At 49.6% G+C, this 21,458-nt stretch overlaps 1 protein-coding gene across 2 annotated transcripts in view; it reads left to right on the top strand.

Annotated features, from left to right (window-relative positions):
• NUP188 (nucleoporin 188) overlaps positions 1–20,841 on the top strand; it is a 48,191-nt gene extending 27,350 nt beyond the window's left edge. For both annotated transcript variants that reach the window (XM_061199793.1, XM_061199794.1), the window contains 31 exons: positions 386–505; positions 1,073–1,199; positions 2,661–2,813; positions 3,359–3,485; positions 3,695–3,782; positions 3,877–3,953; positions 4,654–4,768; positions 5,909–6,029; positions 6,152–6,218; positions 6,878–7,006; positions 7,314–7,453; positions 8,730–8,836; positions 10,221–10,427; positions 10,547–10,716; positions 11,228–11,297; positions 11,708–11,775; positions 12,207–12,402; positions 14,387–14,464; positions 14,782–14,867; positions 15,111–15,256; positions 15,474–15,655; positions 16,745–16,945; positions 17,095–17,187; positions 17,551–17,709; positions 18,063–18,200; positions 18,844–18,918; positions 19,005–19,229; positions 19,357–19,488; positions 19,727–19,800; positions 19,937–20,066; positions 20,205–20,841. In XM_061199793.1, coding sequence (XP_061055776.1) covers positions 386–505; positions 1,073–1,199; positions 2,661–2,813; positions 3,359–3,485; positions 3,695–3,782; positions 3,877–3,953; positions 4,654–4,768; positions 5,909–6,029; positions 6,152–6,218; positions 6,878–7,006; positions 7,314–7,453; positions 8,730–8,836; positions 10,221–10,427; positions 10,547–10,716; positions 11,228–11,297; positions 11,708–11,775; positions 12,207–12,402; positions 14,387–14,464; positions 14,782–14,867; positions 15,111–15,256; positions 15,474–15,655; positions 16,745–16,945; positions 17,095–17,187; positions 17,551–17,709; positions 18,063–18,200; positions 18,844–18,918; positions 19,005–19,229; positions 19,357–19,488; positions 19,727–19,800; positions 19,937–20,066; positions 20,205–20,381 — 3,978 coding nt within the window. In that variant the 3' untranslated portion in view covers positions 20,382–20,841. The remainder of the gene's footprint in view (positions 1–385; positions 506–1,072; positions 1,200–2,660; positions 2,814–3,358; positions 3,486–3,694; positions 3,783–3,876; positions 3,954–4,653; positions 4,769–5,908; positions 6,030–6,151; positions 6,219–6,877; positions 7,007–7,313; positions 7,454–8,729; positions 8,837–10,220; positions 10,428–10,546; positions 10,717–11,227; positions 11,298–11,707; positions 11,776–12,206; positions 12,403–14,386; positions 14,465–14,781; positions 14,868–15,110; positions 15,257–15,473; positions 15,656–16,744; positions 16,946–17,094; positions 17,188–17,550; positions 17,710–18,062; positions 18,201–18,843; positions 18,919–19,004; positions 19,230–19,356; positions 19,489–19,726; positions 19,801–19,936; positions 20,067–20,204) is intronic.
• The last annotated feature ends 617 nt before the right edge of the window (positions 20,842–21,458 follow it).

Below are 21,458 nucleotides of genomic sequence, written 5' to 3'. Positions count from 1 at the left end.
GAATCAGTGTTCCAGGGAGAAGCCGGTGGGAAACAAAATTCAGATTGAGGATATGTTGCTCGTGTGTGTGGTGCTATCTGCTGACATGTTGTGGGTGCTTTTCACGTTAGTGGAAACAGGTCATGCACAGGTGAATGGTGTTTTTCTATGGAGAGGACGGCAGAGGTCACTGGAGGCAGCAATAGTCTCTCCTCAGGTCCTGACTCAATTAGTTGTTGATAGCCTTTTTCAGTGGAAACGTGGAAGTCTTAAATTATTAGAGAGGAATGATGTCTGCCTAAAGGAAAGGATTAATTTTACTTTCCCTTATGATTGCTGGGCAGTTCAGAGATGTGTTAATCCGTGGATAATGTGAAGGTCGGTGACTTCTACCCTTCCATCATAGGAGCCAACCTCTGGTCTTGGGATCATTCTGGACAGTGTATGTGGAATGTTTCCCCATCTCCTCTCCCCACTCCTGCAATTGCTACAAGCCCTCGTATCAGGGAAGTCTACTGCCAAGAAGGTAGGTTGTTCAGTTAGATGCCTAAATAGAGCAGGAGATGCTTTTTAGGAATCCTTTTTGCTTTCCACATTGAAATTTCATTGCCATGGCAAGAATTAGTCTGAGGTTGAATGAAAAATGCCAAAGATAGTGCATCAGTTCTATAAAATTAAATTTAAATCTTTTTATTAAGTACCTATTGTAGGTATTGTGGGAGTGAGACAAAATGTGAAGTCCCTTAGTATCTAGATGGAAGAGAGTAAGGGGTCTAAGAAATAAGTAATAAAGCCAGGTGGTATGTAACTAATGTCACCTGAGTGGTAAAGACCATACTGTTCAGGAGAGGCAACTCTCTGTGGAGTGAGGGGGGCCTTGACTTGGGTGTTAAAGAATAATAAGGATTTGACGAGGCGTGCAGAGGCAAGTCTAAGAAAAGTCACAGGGATGGGTTTGTAAGAAGTTTGAGAGTCAGCACAGTCTGGCTGACCACACAGTCTGGCTAAAAGAGCAGAAAAGCAGATGGGAAAGACCCCTTAAATGTCCCCCTGGTAAATGTGTGGCTGAGTTTTTTTTTCTGTGTGTTGGCAGGTGTATAGTTTCTTGGATAAGATGTCTTTCTACAATGAACTTTATAAGCACAAGCCCCATGATGTGATCTCCCATGAAGATGGAACTCTCTGGCGGAGGCAAACACCCAAACTCCTTTACCCTCTTGGTAAGATAGGCAGACCCTGGTTCAGTTGTCTCTTTTCCATGGCTTCTGTGTGGACCTTACTGCTGTTTTAATATTTCACATGGGTGCCTTTAAAGCAGGTCCTTCTCCTCTCCACTGTGTTTGTTGATTTGCTGATAAATTATTAGTTAGTTTCTCACTTTTTTCCATCATTAGATTGTTTTACTTCAGAAATAATGCATGTTCATTATAACAAGGGAAACAATGCAGAGATACATTTTAAAAAGCTAATCTCTCTTCAGACCTGTCTCCATCAGATGATTAACATTAAGAGTTTGGTGTGTGTCCTTTTGCACATTTCTGTGTTCTCTCACAAATTCATTCTGCGAACTGATTTTATTACATGTGGATCTGACTCATTCTTTTCAGTAACTATGTAATTATTCTTGATGTCCCATAATTTTTTATCTTTTCCCTTCCAGAGGACGTTTAGGCTGTGTCAGGTTTTTGCCACTATAAACAATGCTGCTTTGGGGACATATACCTTTATATACTAGTGCTTTTATTTTTAGTATATAGAATCCCCAAAGTGGGATTGTGGGTAAAAGGGTATATACAATAAAATTTTTAAATGCATGTCCACTGACAGATGAAATGGATTTTTAAAAATGTGGTATATATAAGTGAGACATCAATTCTTCCCAAGAGCCAAAATGTGGAATATTATTCAGCCTGAAAGAGAACAGGAATTCTGACACATGCTATAACACGGGTGAACCTTGAAGGCATGATGCTAAATGAAATAAGACAGTCCCAAAAGAACAAACACTGTTCCACTCATATGAGGTACTTAGAGTATTCAGATTTACAGAGACAGAAAGTAGAATGGTGGTCACAGGGGCTGAGGGATGGGGTAATGGAGAATTATTGGTTAATGGGTATAGAATTTCAGTCTTGCAAGATGAAAACAGTTCTTTGGGTGGATGGTAGTGATGGTCGCATTACCATGTGAATGTACTTAACGCCACTGGACTGAACACTTAAAAATGGTTAAAATGGTATATTTTATGTATTTTTTTACCACAATTTTAAAAAAATAAGTTTTGAGTGGTAATGTCAAATTAAGTTGTAGAAAAATGTTGTAGCAATTTCCTTTCCTACTGGCAGTGTCTAAGAGTAACAGCCTTACTGTCCTAATCTCGGCATCATTACCGACTTGCCCAGTCACCCAGGCACCTACTGTCCCATAAGGTGGTCTTCCTATAGTCATCATTTGAGTGGAGAACCACTCTGCACTCAGCTGTTTTTCAGACACATGGAAAGAGTCACTTCCCCAGTGACTAGAGAGGGGTTTTGTTTTTCTTTTTCTTTTTAATGGAAAAAGCTGTAGCAGTGTCGGATACTAGGAATAGAAACTATGCATCTCTGTGTGATTAAATACTGCTGTCTGTTATAGGAGTCACGTCTTCCTATTAGACTAATTTCTCTCTCTCCCTTCCTTAGGGGGTCAGACCAACCTTCGCATACCTCAAGGCACTGTGGGCCAAGTAATGTTGGACGATAGGGCCTACCTGGTACGCTGGGAATACTCTTATAGCAGCTGGACCCTCTTCACCTGTGAGATTGAAATGCTGCTTCATGTTGTTTCCACTGCAGGTGAGGTCAGCTTTGGGAGACATCTCTGTGGGAAGAAAAATGGACATGCTTAGAGGATTTGGAAGATAGAGAATTTCAAGATAAGATTCAGAACCTTCCAGATTGTGATTAGCATAATTTGTTCATCTGGGTCTCAGAGACTGTTCAGTGATCTTTTTTTTTTTTGGCTGCGTTGGGTCTTTGCTGCTGTGCGCGGGCCCTCTCCAGCTGCGGCGAGCGGGGGCCACTCCTCGCTGCGGTGCGCAGGCTTCTCATTGCGGTGGCCTCTCCCGCTGCGGAGCATGGGCTCCAGGCGCGCAGGCTTCAGCAGTTGCAGACTCAGGCTTAGTAGTTGTGGCTTGCGGGCTCCAGAGCACAAGCTCAGCAGCTGTGGCGCATAGGCCCAGTTGCTCCTCGGCATGTGGGATCCTTCCGGACCAGGGCTTGAACCCGCGTCCCCTGCATTGGCAGGTGGACTCCCAACCACTGCACCACCAGGGAAGTCCCTGTTCAGTGATCTTAAAGGAATTGTTTTCATTGAGATCACAAGCTTCCTTCCCCCTCAGATGTGATTCAGCACTGCCAGCGGGTCAGACCCATCATTGATCTGGTCCATAAGGTCATCAGTACAGACCTGTCGATAGCAGACTGTCTCCTGCCCATCACGTCCCGCATCTACATGCTGCTGCAGCGGTCAGTATCTGGTAACTCCACTGGGCTAAAGTCTGCACATGTTCCACTGTGGACAGCCCTGGTGTGGTATCTATCCCCAGCTGAGGGCTTTCCTGTTTTCACATCCCTGCTGCCAGGAGGGATTTGGGAGGAGAGAACTGGAAAATATTTGTGATGGAACAAGTCATATTATTCATTTTACTGAGTACAGTGCACTGTTCTCCAACCAGGTTAACGACCGTGATCTCCCGGCCTGTGGATGTCATTGCTTCTTGTGTCAATTGCTTGACCGTTCTGGCTGCCCGGAACCCAGCAAAGGTGAGACACCAAGTCTTCCTAACAGCCGAAAAATGTCACGCTTGGTGTATACCTGAAGACACATGGACATTTGACTCTTCTTTTCCCTTCTCAGGTCTGGACTGATCTTCGTCACACAGGCTTTTTACCTTTCGTGGCCCACCACGTCTCCAACATGAGTCAGATGATTAGGTGAGCCAGGTCTTAGGGATTAGAGTATATTCCCTGGGAGTACCATATACATTTCAGATCTAAGCTAGCTTCGTTAGTTTTAAAGATGCTTCTCTGCCCGTTTGCTCCTTGTCTGTTCAGCCCTCTCACCGGAAATGAGTGAGGGCAAGGCAAAAGAGGTGATGGGACTTGGGGCACAGAGGCTGCTTTCCTCTTAGGCCAGCACTGATGGTTCACAGTCTTCAAAGCCTGAGAGAGAGAGACAGAGAGAGAAAGAGGTATTTCTCATTCACCTTAGGTATGTGGGAGTTAACTTTCCAGTCTAGAGAGTCCAGAGGTTTCTGGATCCAGAGGCTCAACTTCCCCTTTTTAAGCCATAGTCACTCTGTACTTTTCCTTGATTCGTGGCCACTCGAGCTTGCCTGGTAGACCAGTTATTTATACACAGGCTCCATCTTACTACCTGAACATTCTCTCCTTGATTTCTTTTGCTTACAAGACGAGGATGTTTTCCTCATGTTTATTTGATTTTTCACTTTTGAGGTTGTATATCAATAAAGTCTTTAATGCTTACCCTGGGTATTAAATAGCCTAGATTTGATTAATTCCTTTGCAGAGCTTTCCTATTTTATGCCCAAGCCATCTAAATAATAAGAAGAATGCTCTGTGATTATAATTTTTTGAAACCTTTTTTTCCCTCTGCCTCTCTGTCTTTTCCCAGTGCCGAGGGGATGAATGCTGGAGGGTATGGAAACCTCTTGATGAATAGTGAACAGCCCCAGGGCGAGTATGGAGTCACTGTTGCCTTTCTGCGCTTGATCACCACTCTTGTCAAGGTAAAATCTAATCAGATAGAAGCATCTGAAATAGTTTCCCTGCCCCCAGCTACTGTAGTCATTTTGTTTGCAGCTAGACCAGTTGTCCTGAGGTTATGGTGATGACAGTTTCTGTGTATTGAGTATTTATTGTGTGCCAGATTCTATAGTAGATGCTTTATCTGTGTTAACGTATTTAATACTCAGAGGCTGTATGGTATAATGCAGCAACTCTCAAGCTATTTTGACAGAGCCCAGGGTAATATGTACACATTACATCATATCCCAGGATACACATTGTATGTTTACTTATAAAGCAGAATTTCACAGTACAACACTACTCTTACTATGCAAGATGCACTCAGATGTTTTCTAATAAGTTATCTCACAATCCACTAATGGGTCACAGCTCTCTTTGAAAAAAACTTGTGTAGCATAGATTTTGGAGTCAGAATTAGGTTTACATTTCAGGTTGACCACTTAACTAGCTGCATGACCTTGGGCAAGTACTGAATTTCTTAGAACCTCTCTAAACTGGGATGATAAATATCTCTGCCTCATGGAGTTGTTGAGAGGGCCACACATGAAAAATACTCAGCACACTTCCTGCCTGCAGGAGTCAGTCAATCAGTGAATGCTTAAAAAGATAGAAACAATCCTATGTACAGGTAGGGATATAGATATTGATGTTTATATAAAGAAGCCTCGTTTTTAAGATAAGGAAGCTGTTGGTAACAAGTAATATTAGGACAAAGAATTTGGAGCGTCAGATCTTTCCGATATCCGAGTGATGGGGTAGAGGTTGGGAGTGGTTGGTGATCGTGGCAGTGAAACTGGCATTCTCCATCATTAACAGTCCTATATCCTCTGTGTTTAAGATAGACCTCTCTTCTGCTCAGATTTAGCCTTCATCCCTCTCTTTCTTGCAGGTGCCTTTTGTGACATTGTCAAATTGTCTTTTTAGTCCCTTTCTCTGTTCTAGAGAAACCTACAACTTGGATTCAGTTGAACTAGAGTATTCTGATGTTTCTTTTTTTTTTTCCACTGATGGCCAAGGTTTGCCCAGATTTCCTCTGGACCTATGGTTTTGGAATTAAATCTCTAGTGACAAAATGACTTATCTTTAAGTGGCATAAACCCTCACAGCATGGTTTCTTGTAGGGGCAGCTTGGTAGTACCCAGAGCCAAGGGCTGGTGCCCTGTGTCATGTTTGTGCTGAAGGAGATGCTGCCGAGTTACCACAAGTGGCGGTACAACTCCCACGGAGTAAGAGAACAGATTGGTAAGGAAAGCATGGGCAGGGAAGATGGGAGGAATTGCTAGTTCCCTGGATTTTTCTCTCTTTCTTGGGATAAGGTTCATCACACAAGGCCGCGTCATTCCTCTGTCTTTTCTGGAGTCCAGGTTGCCTGATCCTGGAGCTGATTCATGCAATACTGAACCTGTGTCATGAAACAGACCTGCACAGCAGGTAGGAGGCGGGTGATTGCTAGCGCTCGGTACTCTCGGATGCTGCCAGTCCGCAAGGGAAGACACAGGCTTCTGCTGTGCAGAGCTAGCTCATTCTTCCAGAGTACTCAACTTGGTTAGGCCCAGAGCTCAGTGCTCCTGGGTTCTGACTTGCTTTCCACCAGCCTGTTTCTCCTTTCTCCCTATGAAGAGAGAAGAGCAAATGAAATGTGAACAAGGTTGTTCCCAGTGAAATTGTACACACACACACACACACACACAGACCTTTTTTATGACCTTTACAAAAATTATGCATGTTCATAGGGAAACAGGACTATTAACAAGTTAATGTGTATCTTCTAGGTTTTTTCCTCTGCTTGTACTAACTCTGTACCTTTTATTTCCATGTCACTACATATAGATCTGTCTTGTTTTAATGGTTCCATGCATTCCATTGTATGGATTAATTATGATTCATTTCAATAAGCATATCCATTAATTGATGGACATTTAGATTGTTTCTCAGGGTCTATTTAAGGAAAGGAATCAGAGTGGCTTCCTCTGGCAGCGAGAGCTGATCTGTATCACTAATGTCCAATTGTTTAGGTTTGAACAATACCCTTTCCTTCCAGTAGTAAATTTGGCAGCTCCCCGGTAACTCAGAACACGTCTGTCTTCCAGTCATACCCCCAGTCTGCAGTCTCTCTGCATCTGCAGCCTGGCCTATACGGAAGCAGGACAGACTGTGATCAATATCATGGGCATCGGCGTGGACACCATCGACATGGTGATGGCTGCTCAGCCCCGCAGGTAGGCCTCCCTTGCCACCTTCCCCCATTTATCTTTATTGTGCCTGCATGTTGTAAGAACTTCAGCATAAGAAAGACAACCTTGTTCTTCCTAGGGCATAGCCTTTGTATAACCTAGTGGCTGCTCTGTAGACTGGCACATAGCAAAGGGAGTTGATTGCTCCTCCTCTCTCCTAGTTTGGACTGGGGACTCTAAAAGAACCTGTTGAACTCTGGGATTATTGTTGGAATCTAATTCATGAGAGCACATATATTGCGAATGAAGTCATGTTGTCTGAATCAACTTTGGTTTCCATTTGGCACCCTAGTGATGGGGCAGAGGGCCAAGGGCAGGGCCAGCTGCTGATCAAGACGGTGAAACTGGCATTCTCCGTCACCAACAATGTTATTCGGCTGAAACCTCCTTCTAATGTGGTGTCCCCCCTGGAACAGGCTCTCACACAACATGGTATGTAATTTTCTTCCACTCAGCAGCATTTCTGCCCATAAGTACATACTTCAGGCTGTATTTTTAGAGGTCAACAATATTTTCTGATGAACTCTTTGAGGAAATTTGGGAATGATCACCAGTTCCCATCCTGGACTTAGAAATAAGAAGACTGTATCATACTTCATCTCTGCCTCCTATTGATGACAGGATAATAGTAAAGAACACATGTTCAAAGTTAGACTGTCTAGGTTCAAATTCTGACTTCAACCAGCTTTGACCTTGGGCACATAATTAAACAACTCTGCTTCAGATTTCTCGTCTATGAAGTGGGGATAATAGCAGTATCTACCTTATGAGATTATAATGAAGATTAAATTACTACTTGTAAAACCTGGTACCTGTTTAGTATTGACTGTTATTACTCTTTGACCTTAAACTACTCATTTAATCTCTTTGGGACCCAGTTTCCTCATTTTCAAGTAGGCATTTGGGTAACGTCTACGACCTTTTTCGAGCTGTATCATTTTGCGATTTTTAGCATTTCAGTGTCATGCTTTAATGTGATGGCACTTCAATGTGATGTGGTTAGGTTTTCCTAACCTATTTGTTAAAAGGCTGTTTTCTTAAAAATGGATCTTTTTCTGATGGTTTTTTTTTTAATTTTTTTTAATTTAATTTTTTTAATTTAATTTTTATAATTTAATTAAATTTTTTAAAATTTAATCTATTATTTTTTTTATTTTTGGCTGCGTTGGGTCTTCGTTGCTATGCGCGGGCTTTCTCTCGTTGCAGCGAGCGGGGGCTACTCTTCGTTGCGGTGCGCGGGCTTCTCACTGAGGTGGCTTCTCTTGTTGCAGAGCACCGGCTCTAGGCGCGTGGGCTTCAGTAGTTGTGGCTTGCGGGCTTCAGTAGTTGTGGCTCACAGGCTCTAGAGTGCAGGCTCAGTAGTTGTGACACATGGGCTTAGTTGCTCCACGGCATGTAGGATCTTCCTGGACCAGGGCTCGAACGTGTGTCCCCTGCATTGGCAGGCGGATTCTTAACCACTGCACCATCAGGGAAGTCCCTCTTTTTCTGCTCTTAATGAATTGGATTGAGCTGTTTACCCCCAATCCTGCCTGTCCCCTTGGCTACTGAAAAACGAGAATGATACAGCCACCTAGATTTGCTCTGGCCCTCCGAGTACTGGAGAGTAAATTCCCTCACATATATGAGCCTTTTTGAACAGAAGGCTCTCTTGAGAGCTTGAATCAGGCATGCTTTGGTGTCTAAACTGTTTCCTGTACTTCTTCAGGTGCCCATGGGAACAACCTTATTGCTGTTCTTGCCAAATACATCTACCACAAACACGACCCTGCTTTGCCACGTCTTGCCATCCAGCTACTGAAACGTCTGGCCACGGTAGGATCCACCTAACGAGTCAAAGCCCCAGAAAACTAACTTTGTGTTTGAGACCACTCTTGCTTTCTCCCAAGAGAAGCAGCTAACTTGGACTTTTAAAGTGATGTAGCCATAAAGACACACACACACGCACGCAAATTGTGTTTTATGAGAGGTTTTTTTTTCCCTGTTTATAAAAGACATACAAATTCATTTAAAAATGTTTATTTAAATGATACAGATAAATGTAACATAGAAAGTTAAGGTACCCTATGATCTCCTCATTCCAGGAATTCCTATGAGCAGGTTGGTGCGCATTGCTCCAGATTTCTTTTTATCTGTGCTTATATATTAAGGGATGTTTGGTGTGAGCTTTTGTTCTTTCCAAAAGCAGAATTCCATGATACATACTGTTTTGTGTCTAGCTTTCTTCACTTAACACGATATCCTGCAGTCTTGCCGTGTGGGCACATTTGGAGCTACTTCATTCTCTAATGCTTGCACGGCATGCCATAGAATGGATGCATCCTAATTTATTTGGGCTGTTTTTTGTCTTAGTGTTAAACAGTGCTGTAGTGAACATTCTTATCCATAGAACTCTGTAAACTTTTGTTTACAGTTCCTAAGAATTAGATAGATATCAATGGACATTTTAATTTTTATTAGAAATTTTGAAATTACTCTCCAAAAAGGATTGTAACAGTTTATGCTCCTAAAACCCAAGTCTTGTATCCTTGCCACAGTGGCTTCATCAGTTTTTTAATCTTTGCTAATCTAATAGACAAATCAATATCTTTTTTTTTAACTTTGCATTTATTTAACCATGAGAGAGGTTATGCATCTTTTTATGTTGATTACTATTTCTTCTGGGAATCGTTGGGCATCTTTTTTTTTTTTTTTTTTTTTTAATGAGAGCCTCTGGGAACTACATTTTTGTCTTTTTTTTTTTTTTTTTTTTTTTTAATTTATGGCTGTGTTGGGTCTTCGTTTCTGTGCGAGGGCTTTCTCCAGTTGCGGCAAGCGGGGGCCACTCTTCATCGCGGTGCGCGGGCCTCTCACTATCGCGGCCTCTCGTTGCGGAGCACAGGCTCCAGACGCGCAGGCTCAGTAATTGTGGCTCACGGGCCCAGTCGCTCCGCGGCATGTGGGATCTTCCCAGACCAGGGCTCGAACCCGTGTCCCCTGCATTGGCAGGCAGATTCTCAACCACTGTGCCACTGGGGAAGCCCCTCGTTGGGCATCTTTTGCTGTAGTTTGGAATGATGTCTCTTTTGACCCAGAGCTATCCATCTGAATGTTTCCCTTTCTGGCATCTTCTGAGAGTTGTTCAGCACCTTTCTTCAGGAGTCTGTTGAGGTTTCTCTGGAGGTAGAGCTCTAAGCCTGTGTGTCCCGGTCTCCACCAGGTGGCCCCAATGTCAGTATACGCCTGCCTGGGCAACGATGCGGCTGCCATCCGTGATGCCTTCCTGACCCGACTGCAGAGCAAGATTGAGGACATGCGCATCAAAGTCATGATTCTGGAATTCCTCACAGTTGCCGTAGAGACGCAGCCAGGCCTCATTGAACTGTTTCTGAATCTGGAGGTGAAGGATGGCAGTGATGGCTCCAAGGTGAGCCTGCACCCGGGATGAAGCTGGGAGACAGCTCCCTGGGAGGTGGGTGCTGGACTCTGTGGGTCCAGTTGATGGCAGAAGCTGTGGGGCTGAACTCTAGCCTGCCCCTCTTGCAGGAATTCAGCCTTGGGGTGTGGAGCTGTCTCCATGTGGTGCTGGAGCTGATTGATTCCCAGCAGCAGGATCGCTACTGGTGCCCACCGCTGCTGCACCGTGCAGCCATTGCCTTTCTGCATGCCCTGTGGCAGGACCGTCGGGACAGTGCCATGCTGGTCCTCAGAACCAAGTGAGTCTGTCTCCAGGAGTTACTTAACCTCCAGAGCTCATGTCCTTGTCTGTAAGATGGGGTAACAATCATTCTGAGAGATTTGTTGTGACAGGTCCCTGGGCACATGCATAAAAGTGCTTAGTGCCTGGGTCGGTGTGTGGGAGTTTATTCTCTTTTTAAAGCTGCCACCAGCAGGCGTAACCTTTACTCTGATGTGTTTACCTTAGAGTTTACACCTTTTGCATTTCTGCCTTTTGCCAACCCCCAAAACCATCGTTCGTGAGAAACGGTAGATTCAGATGAGAGTGGCTCAGTCAAGCCATTGGACTGAATGGAGCACGCTCTTCTCTTGGAACCTGTTTTGTCCATGGAACCCTTGATGTTTATGTAGGAGCAAGCGGCCCACGCAGCAGATGTTAGGGTTGTGGGAGCGATAAAATGTGGAGAAGTAACCACCAAGGGGAGGTGGAGAGAAGAGAAGGGACCGGGTAAGAGAACATGTGATTGCCAACACGTATTTTCTTTTTAGACCCAAGTTCTGGGAGAATTTAACCAGTCCACTATTTGGAACCCTTTCTCCTCCCTCAGAAACATCCGAGGTGAGCAGTGGTGGAGGGAGGGACGGTGACTGAAAGTCCCTGGGAGTCAAGGCTGGGCTGTGAGACTGAGCTGTGGAAAGTGACTCCTCCCCTAATTAAACAACCAGAATGTTTTCTTCACTAGAAACTAGAAACTCTCTCAGAGAAGTGCTTGCCTTCTCTCCCTTTGTTGTTTTGCTCTGGGAAGGAGAGTGGCATGCCCTGCTCTGTGTTGTTGGCTCCGTGGTCTCCACTCACTTGGAGACACTGTGGACCTGACGCTTCTGCTCTTGCAAGTTAGATGCCCACTCACATTCGACAGGGAATGTGCTTTCTTGTTTTCTAGTGTCGGGTCCCTGCTCTGTTCCCTTGTGGGTGGGCGGGGCAGCAGGGGAGAGGTTCTCATGATTCTCTGCTCTCCCCCTCCACAGCCCAGCATCCTGGAAACCTGTGCCCTAATCATGAAGATAATTTGCTTGGAGATATACTATGTAGTTAAGTGAGTCCTTTCCCCTTTTGAGATTTTAATTAGAGGTTTGTGGCGGGGGGACCATGGTAGTCTACGGCTGAGGGCATGGCTTTATGAGCCAAGGCAGAGGAGAGAGCTAGTTTGGAGCCATTTATGGAGGGCCACTGGTCTGTGTCCCTGGCCAGTCCGTTGATGGCATTTATGATTGTCAGAAAGAGTTATTGTGAAGCAAACTCCATGTGCTCGGGATTTTATGGAGGAGGAATCCTAGAAAAGGCCTCAGCCTAACCCATTATGTTGAGCAAGAAGTGTGAGCCCCACATATCGGAGCTGATTGGGAACCGTCTGCTTTTAAGCCCATGTGAGGTGGTTTTCTCTGCCTCAGCAACAGTCTGTGCCCATCACATTCCCATCTGCTTTTAAAACCTAACTGTAGGTTTTGTTTTTTCTCGACACCATAGGGGCTCATTAGACCAGTCTTTAAAAGATACACTCGAGAAATTTTCCAGTGAGAAACGCTTTGCCTACTGGTCAGGGTATGTCAAGTCCTTGGCAGTTCACACGGCTGACACAGAGGGCAGCAGCTGCACCTCCCTGGTAGAGTATCAGATGCTGGTCTCCGCCTGGAGGATGTTTCTCATCATCGCCACCAGTCACGTAAGAACCTCCTGGGGCGCGGTTTTCACTTTGGTATCCTAGCAACGATATGCTGGGATGCCTAGCAGGTATAGCCCCTTGGGATAAAGAATGAATCAGGGTTTTTCTCTGAGAGCTAAAATGTAACAGGTTCTGTGCCAAATATGGGGTGTTTGAGGGCTTTGGGGCAAACAAGAGACCCTTAAAGAAAGTGCAGAGAAGTCATTTTAAATCCCTTCAGACATTCATAAAACCCTCCTATAGCCACCTTTGCGGCCCTGGATAGGTCCAGGGGCTCCCTTCGTTCATCCACCTCTTGTGCACGTGGATAGTTGGCCTTCTCACGCTGTGTGCCCTGTGGACGCTAGGTACATATTTGTTGACTAGTCAGCAGGTAGCTGCAACGGCTGCAGCAGCACCCTCTCTAGGGAACAGTTGGTTTTCATTGGTTCTAGAAATGGCATTTCCTGGTCTTCTTAGAAAAAGAACAGAGACCGTTGTCTCTGCAACGTGTCTAAGAGCATTGGTTTTTAGAGAGAGAGTTAACGTTTGGGAAGAATTTGCATTTTTCCTTGGCTTTTGTGTGTGTGTGTGTGTGTGTGTGTGTGTGCTTTGACAACACCATGCTGTGGAGTAAGGACTTGATATTGACCTATTTTGCCTTAGGGAATCCAGATTACTATCTTGATTTCATTACTAACTTAAGCTTAATAGATGCCCTTTGTTCCAGGCACACTCCTACATCTTCCATGACTTGTTCCCTAGTGCCAGACTGCCCACAGCCTTGGAGCTTGGCTGTGGCAGAGTGGTTTTGGACCCCTGAGACTACAGACACAACAAAAGGCTCAACCATCTTGGGGGAATGATTGATTCCCCAGGCAGTAATTTGTGTGTCACCTGCCTTTTAGGTCCTACCTGGGCAGCAGTTCTTGAATTGCAGCTCTGAAAATCCCACCATCCTCTTTTCCCCTAGGAAACCTATCTGGTTTAGTCCAGGACATTGATCATTCATTCATTTAATGGATAGTAATGGAATGCTTACTGTGTGCCAGGCGCCAGGATGCAGCAGTGAATAAGGCAAATACGGTCTTTGATCTCACGGAAGGTGGCCCATGAGAGAGGCAAATTGTGAACAAAGAAATACAGTTTGGGATTGTGGTAGTTCACTAGGAAGGAAATAACCAAGATGCTGTGGTAGGGCTTCCCTGGTGGTGCAGTGGTTAAGAATCCGCCTGCCAATGCAGGGGACACAGGTTCAAGCCACGGTCCGGGAAGGCCCCACGTGCTGCGGAGCAACTAAGGCCGTGTGCCACAACTACTGAGACTGTGCTCTAGAGCCCGCGAGCCACAACTACTGAGCCCACATGCCACAACTACTAAAGCCCATGCGCCTAGAGTCCGTGCACCTAGAGCCCGTGCTCCGCATCAAGAGAAGCCACCTCAATGAGAAGCCCGCACACCGCAACAAAGAGTAGCCCCCGCTCACTGCAACTAGAGAAGGACCCCACAGAGCAACGAAGATCCAATGCAGCCAAAATTTAAAAAAAAAAAAAATTTTAAAATATATATATAAAAAAAAAAAGATGCTATGATAGCGACTGCTAAAGGAGGATAGGAGTGGTCGGGAGGCCCTCTCTGAGGAGGTGCTGTCCACACTGAGGCCTGAGTGTGTGAGGAACCTTCCAGAGGGTGCTCTAGGCAGTCAGAGTCACAGATGCAGGGGTCCAGCAGTGGGAAGAGCTCGGCCCATTCACGGAGGAGGAAGGAGGCCTGTAGGGGTGGAGCCGAGTGAGCACAACGGGGATGATAACCAAAATCAGGCGAACCAGATCCTAAGGGGCTCCCAGGCCTTGTCGAGGAGTTTGTGTTTCTAGATGGGTTCCACTGGGAAGCCTTGAAGGCTTGGTTCTGACCATGGCTAAGGTAGACAAAGAAACAGCAGGGCCCTCAAGTCCCATTTTAATCAGGGAAATTTTCCTGACGTTCTTTTCCTGTTCCTTTGCAGGCGGAGATAATGCACCTGACCGACTCTGCAGTGCGTCGCCAGCTCTTTCTTGACGTGCTCGATGGGACCAAGGCGTTAGTAAGTGTGTCTGGGAGATTTCCCATTCCTCCCAGGGAGAAGGTCTCCGAGGTCAAATAGCTGCTCACAAGCGTGCAGCCGCAAGAGTGGTCAGGTCAAAGGGCTCAAGTGGCCTGGGAGGCCCGAGGCTGCAGTGGGAGGCAGAGGCCTGCTGCCGCCGTGCCAACCCCTGGCCTCTTCCCCGTGACCCACCCCTGTGAGCTCGCTGCTGGGAAAGAAAGGCCTGAGGCCGAAGGTGCCTGTGGATGGAGCTCACCTCTTCCCGCCTCGTCAGCTCATAGGAAGCCTGACGTTAACTGTGTGCCGTCTCCCCTCAGCTCCTAGTCCCCGCCTCCGTGAACTGCCTCCGCCTGGGCTCCATGATGTGCACTCTGCTGCTTATTCTTCTCCGGCAGTGGAAGAGGTGAGCCCTGTGCCAGGAGGGGCGGCCTGTCCCATCCTCTTTACTGACGCTTGCCTTACCCTTCCCGAAGGGGAGGAAGTGGGTGTGAAATGGGCTGGCCTCCCCCCCTGGGGAACGGGACTCAGGCAGACACCTGATGTGAGGCTCACTACTCCGCGGGCAGCCTGAGGGGGAGCAGGGCAGTGTGTGGCCTTTCTCTGAGGTGTGTTCTCCCCCCCCCTCTCCTCTCCATGTTGCTTCTAGTGAGTTAGGTTCTGTGGATGAAATCCTCAGACCCTTGACGGAGATCCTGGAGGGAGTGCTGCAGGCAGACCAGCAACTCATGGAGAAGACCAAGGCCAAGGTGTTTTCAGCATTTATCACGGTGCTGCAGATGAAGGAGATGAGAGGTGAGGGGCAGAGAGGAGCCAGTGGAGCGGTCTCCCGGCCCCTGTGCCAGCCAGCCTGGACAGGGCTTCCTCCACTTCAGAGCCAGACGTTTCTCCTGTGAGGCTTGAGTTTTTGGTCTTGGAACTCTTATCTTCAGGAAAACTCTTTTTCTCCTCCCCTCCCGTGGGACAGCTGCCTTGGTGAGCATGACAGCGTCCCCTCCCATCTGCTTTACAGTGAGCGACATCCCCCAGTACTCCCAGCTGGTGCTGAACGTCTGTGAGACCCTCCAAGAAGAGGTGATTGCACTCTTCGACCAGACCCGCCACAGTCTGGCATCAGGCAGTGCCACAGAGGACAAGGACAGCATGGAAACTGACGACTGCTCCCGGCCCCGGCACAAGGACCAGCGGGATGGGGTGAGGGGGCACCCTGTCTGTCCTTCCCACACGCATCCACAGATATGAACTGCTGCCTTCTCTGTGCCAGGCCCCGAGGGTGATTAGTGACCAAGACAGTCACAGCCTGATGGGGAAAGTTAATAAATCAGACTGTGCAGAGATGTGTCAGAATTCCATTGTGGCAAGTCCTGCAGGGGTGAAACGGAGAATGTGCAGCATGGAGTTCTCACATCATCTTGGGATTCAGAGAGAAAGCACCCTTTCAGCAGTGACTTAAAAGAACTGGTAGAGCCGCGCAGGCCATGGGAGCAGGGGAGCTTCGGGCAGCGAGGACAGCATGTACTGAGCTGTGGGTAACAGTCATCTGGTGTGAGCCAAGATGAAGTGAGGCCTGGAGAGCTGGGGGCTAGATGACCAGCAGCCTTATCAGGGTCTTTGGTCTGGGTCCTAAGTGAAATAGGAAACGATTTAAGGATTTTAAGCAAGGGAGAGAAAAGATGAGATTTGTACTTTAGAAAGCGTGCTGGATGTAGTACAGAACACTTTTTCAAACTGTGGGTCAGGACCTATAAATGGGTCTTGAGCTCATTTGGTTACAACCAGCATTTTTTAAATGAAGTAGAATAAAACGTAAATGAAAATATCAGTGGGCTTTGCAGGAGGTAAGGGTAGGTTTAATGAAAACATGTTAAGTATGCCTATACTGGAGCGCAGTGTAAAACGTATTATTACTTTGGGTGGCTCGTGGTCAACAGTAAGTGTGAAAAGCCACTGGGATGAAGAATGGAGTAGAGAGGATCCAGAGAGAGTGAAGGACCATTTAGTAGGCGACTGCAATAGTGCAGCTAGAGGGGAGGCCACTTCGACTCCACGCAGCAGCGGGCTCGGGTGGTGGAATTGGGAAGGTGCGCTGACACGGCTTGATGGCAGTTTGGGGTCGGGGGGAGGGCAGAGTCACAGCTGTGGGACGCAGGCGCTGGAGTCCTGTCTCAGCCGGCTCACTCGGAGGCGGGGGTGACCGGGGGAGGTCCGTCCTCTTCCTCCCCTCCTCCTCCCCCTGCACTGCCTCCTTCCCTTTCACCCATCTTTGCCCCTGGGCCCCAGCAGGTGTGTGTCCTGGGCCTGCATCTGGCCAAGGAGCTGTGTGAGGTGGACGAGGATGGCGACTCGTGGCTGCAGGTGACCCGCAGGCTCCCCCTCCTGCCGACCCTCTTCACCACCCTGGAGGTGAGCCTTCGCATGAAGCAGAACCTGCATTTCACCGAGGCCGCGCTGCACCTGCTCCTCACCCTGGCTCGCACCCAGCAGGTAGGCGGCAAGCCCGAGGGAGCCTCTTTGCTTGTGCTGGGTGGGTTCTGACGCTGCCTGTGAGTCTCCCAGCCCAAGACCTCCACCTGCCCTTGGGTGGGCCGGCTGCAGTGACAGCTTCCATCTCATTCTGCATCTTTCCCTCCCAGGGGGCCACAGCAGTGGCTGGAGCCGGCATCACCCAGAGCATTTGTTTGCCCCTCCTGAGTGTGTACCAGCTCAGCACCAATGGGACAGTGCAGGTGAGTGCCAGTGGCCTGCTACTGCCTCCCCAGCCCCCCTTGGGGCTTTCACTTGCCCCGGAAGTTGCTCTCCTCAGTGGCCTAGTTAATGCACTGATGGTGCAGAATCCTCCCCGCACCCAACACCGACCTCTAGCAAGAGAAGCTCACACAGCTAGTTAGTGCCGGACGCAGGTCTAGAACCTAGGATTCTTGTAACTGTTGGCTTCGGACCCCGTCTGGCCCTGCTGGCGCCCATTCCAGGAGCTTTTCTACTCGGACCAGCCAGGCTGCCTTAGCTGCTGGGCTGCAAGGAGGCCCTGCTCTACCTGTCAGCTGGGTTCCTCGGCGCTGTCGTGATCCTGTCTGCTGTTTGTGTCTCAGACGCCCGGCACCTCTCGGAAGTCCCTGGACGCCCCCTCTTGGCCGGGTGTCTACCGCCTGTCCATGTCCCTGATGGAGCGACTCCTCAAAACCCTGCGCTACAACTTCCTGACCGAGGCCCTGGACTTCGTGGGGGTTCACAAGGAGCGGGCCTTACAGGTGAGGGGCTGCTGGCATCTTTGGGGTCGGGGCTTGGGGTTCAAGGTCATCTGGGCTGTTCGGGGCTGAGGCTTGGCAGTTGAGCGGTGCCAGTGCTCCCGCTTGTGAGATGCCGTAAGGACTGTTGGCTGACAGGCCGAGCAGTGCGGCTGCCCTGCTGAGGGAGGGGAACGGTTGGTCTGGGATCCGCTCAGACAGAAACCTCTTAGTCAGAAACCGCTTCGTCCAGCCACCTGTTAACGCTGCCACCTCAGCGTATGTGGGCCCAGGACCTCTCCTCCCTGCGGGAGGGCGGGAGCAGGCGTGGCAGGTCCCTGAGTCACCCCATCCTTCCCCGTGTCCCCCCCTCCCAGTGCCTCAATGCGGTGAGGACGGTGCAGAGTCTGGCGTGCCTGGAGGAGGCGGACCACACCGTGGGCTTCCTCCTGCAGCTCTCCAGCTTCAGGAGGGAGTGGCACTTCCACCTGCCTCAGCTTATGCAGGACGTCCAGGTGGGGCCTCAGACCTGCTTCTTGAAGGGCCTGGGGAAATGCTCGGAGGGGATGGGGCGGGGAGTGAATCGCAGGCCTGTTGCTGGAATGTGGGCTTTTTCTTTAGGTAGCACAGGGTTTGGTTTCACACTGCTTCCTCTGGAGCTGAATTTTCCCGCCACAGGATAGGGCAGCCTCATAGGTTGAGAACCTGGGCTCCGTGGGATCAACCTTGGTTCGCATCCCTTAGAACAGGACTTGGGAGCCAGCGGAAGAGGGGGGCAGGGAAAGAACACAGGCTCTGGAGTCGGACAGGCCTGCCATTTGCTGGTTGTGTGAGCTTGGCGAAGTTACTTCACCTCTCTCTAAGCCTTTTTCTTCTTCTGTAAGATGGGAATATTATCCCCATCTTACTTATTTACTTAGGACGTCATACTGTGCCTGGCATCTAGCTGGGTCCCAGGGAAACCATCCAGGCATCTGCTGACCCCCAGTTTGCAGCTGAGTGTGCTTGGTGGCTGTGAGATTTTGAGCTAGAGAACGTAGGGAGGGGCTCAGGGGGCCGGAGAAGTGCATTGTTACCATAGAGACCTGCATGGTTGGTCTAGTTGGTTGGGCTGCTGCCTCGAGGCTCCCCCTCACCCCTCCCCTGGGTTTGCTGCAGGTAAACCTGGGCTACCTGTGCCAGGCCTGTACCTCCCTCCTGCACAGCCGCAAGATGCTGCAGCACTACCTGCAGGTAACTGAGCCCTTGTCCGCCGCGGCTGCCTGGACCGCCTCACCCCTGGCTTCCGTGGCTCCAGCCATCTCTTGTCTCCCCCCCAGAACAAAAACGGGGAGGGCATCCCCTCGGCTGTCGCCCCCCGAGCTCAGCGGCCACCCACAGCTGCCCCCTCCTGCTCCTCCTCCAAGCAGCCCACTCCTGACACAGAGGCCTCGGAGCAGCGGGCCTTGCACACCGTCCAGTACGGGCTCCTCAAGATCCTCAGCAGGACCCTGGCGGCCCTGCGCCACTTCACCCCCGACGTGTGCCAGATCCTGCTGGATCAGGTACCAGCCACACTGTGCCACCAGCCTCCAGTGGAGCCGTGAAGGCTCTGCCGTGCCCTGCTCTGCACCAAGAGCTGCCTGGGTCCCGTGGGGCCCTATATCGCTCTCGTCTTGCCTTGCCTTGCAGTCCCTGGACCTCGCTGAATACGACTTCCTGTTTGCCCTGAGCTTCACCACTCCCACCTTTGACTCCGAAGTGGCCCCCTCTTTTGGGACCCTTCTGGCCACAGTGAATGTGGCCCTAAACATGCTTGGAGAGGTAAGTTGGCCCCTCAACCCAAGTCTTCCCGGTTTTCCTAACCGTGACCTTGGGCACGTTTATCTAGCCTTCCCTTCATAAAGTGAGTGTGATAGAGCCGACCTGTAAGAATTAGGGTGAGACTTAAATGAATAACTGATAAAATAGCTTAGCATAGGCCCTGCAAAATGGAAGCTCTCAGTGAGTTGGAGCTGTTACTGTTACCTTATTTTTTTAACCCCCGTTTCTTTTTCTCCAGCTGGACAAGAAAAAGGAGCCTCTCACCCAGGCAGTGGGGCTCAGCACACAAGCGGAAGGGAGCAGAACACTGAAGTAAGAAAGCCCTCCTTCTGGGATTTGGTTTGGGGTTGGGGCAGTCTTGGGCTGGCTCTCCTCTTGGCTCAGTGGCCCACCGCACACTGCCGGCTTGGCCCTCTCTGCAGCAGCGCCCAAACCTGCCCTTCTCCAGGTCCCTCCTGATGTTTACCATGGAGAACTGCTTCTACCTGCTCATCTCCCAGGCAACGCGTTACCTTAGGGACCCGGCTGTGCACCCCCGGGACAAGCAGCGGATGAAGCAGGAGCTCAGCTCAGAGTTGGTAGGATGGGTAGGGGGCCCTGCCTGGTGGGGCAGGGCCACTGGGGAGGGGCCCCAGGAGGTCCCAGCCCCCCACTTCCCGTGGCCAGCCCTGAGGGTGGGGGGCGCGGGGCCTCATCAGGTGCTTTTTCTCTTGCAGAGCACTCTGCTCTCCAGCCTCTCACGCTACTTCCGCCGGGGAGCCCCCAGCTCCCCTGCTGCTGGCATCCTTCCCTCGCCTCAGGGCAAGGCCACCTCCCTCTCCAAGGTCAGCCCTGAGAGTCAGGAGCCTCTGATCCAGCTCGTGCAGGCCTTTGTCCGACACGTGCAAAGATAGGGCGTCGGCCCGCCGCCCGCCTTCCACTCTCCACCAGCCTGCATGGCAGCCCTGGGCAGCAGGGGTGCTGCTGGCCTGAGGGGCCTGTCTGGGGCTGAGGGCAGCTCCTGTCACCCTCCCCAGAGTAGCCACGACTCCAGCCACCGGCCCCCAGCCCCCAGCATTATTTTTGTAATAGATCAAGAGGTCAACAGCGGGGAGCCACGAGTCTGCTGCGCTCAGTCTCATGTTCAGAATGCCCGTTCAGAATGCCCCCAAGAGGTGATTCCTTTCCTTCAAGCATTCCCCACAGCACTTGACCCTGGCCCAGGGGAGAGATGGGGGAGCCAGTGTCACGTGCAACCAGGAGAGGCTGTACGCACGGGTTTGAGAATCTGTTTTCCACGCTCTGTTCTTGCAGTTTTGGGTAATATTGTGGTCTATTTATACAAATATTAAAATACTGTTTGTTTATACACAACCGTGTGGGGTGTACCTTCAAAGCCCAAGGACTAGCCAGCTCTCAGAGCATCGAACCGCCTCCCTCGGCCGAGGGCCCAGAGTGGAGTGGAGGTTTGGGGAAGGTGAGATAGCCACCGTTGACCTAACAAACGTTCTTCCGTTCATGTCTTGGCGTTGGGGGTGCTGGGTGGGCGCTCAGATTCCCCCCCCCTTGGCCCCTGCCCAGGTCTTGTCCCAGACCCCTACCATGCGCCTCCACTTACAGCTGGCTGAGCTCACCACCGGGTAGAGCCTTCCTTGAAGCTCTGCTCCTATTTATAGCTCTGTGCCTCCCCCTCCCTTCAGAAGGCCCGGCAGTGGGGCCCACCAGTCTCTAGCCTCTAGCCTCCTTGGGACCTGATCACAGAGTTCTGGGCCCGGCTACAAGCCTTAATCTAAAACCTGGCTTGTAGCCCAGAGGTACCACTTGAAGTTTCTGGAACCAGACTGACCTGGGCTAGAGTCCCTGCGTGGCCACTTGCCAGTTATGGAACCTTGCGGAGGTGACTTTCTGATCTCTTCTTCCCTCATCTGCGAGGACGACACGAGAATACACGTGAACGTGCTTGGCTCAATGCCGGGCCCCTGGGAAGCACT

This window comes from Eubalaena glacialis, chromosome 9 (genome assembly GCF_028564815.1).
Source record: "Eubalaena glacialis isolate mEubGla1 chromosome 9, mEubGla1.1.hap2.+ XY, whole genome shotgun sequence".
NCBI classification, from domain to species: Eukaryota; Metazoa; Chordata; class Mammalia; order Artiodactyla; family Balaenidae; genus Eubalaena; species Eubalaena glacialis.
This window is presented reverse-complemented; position numbering and strand designations above follow the sequence as displayed.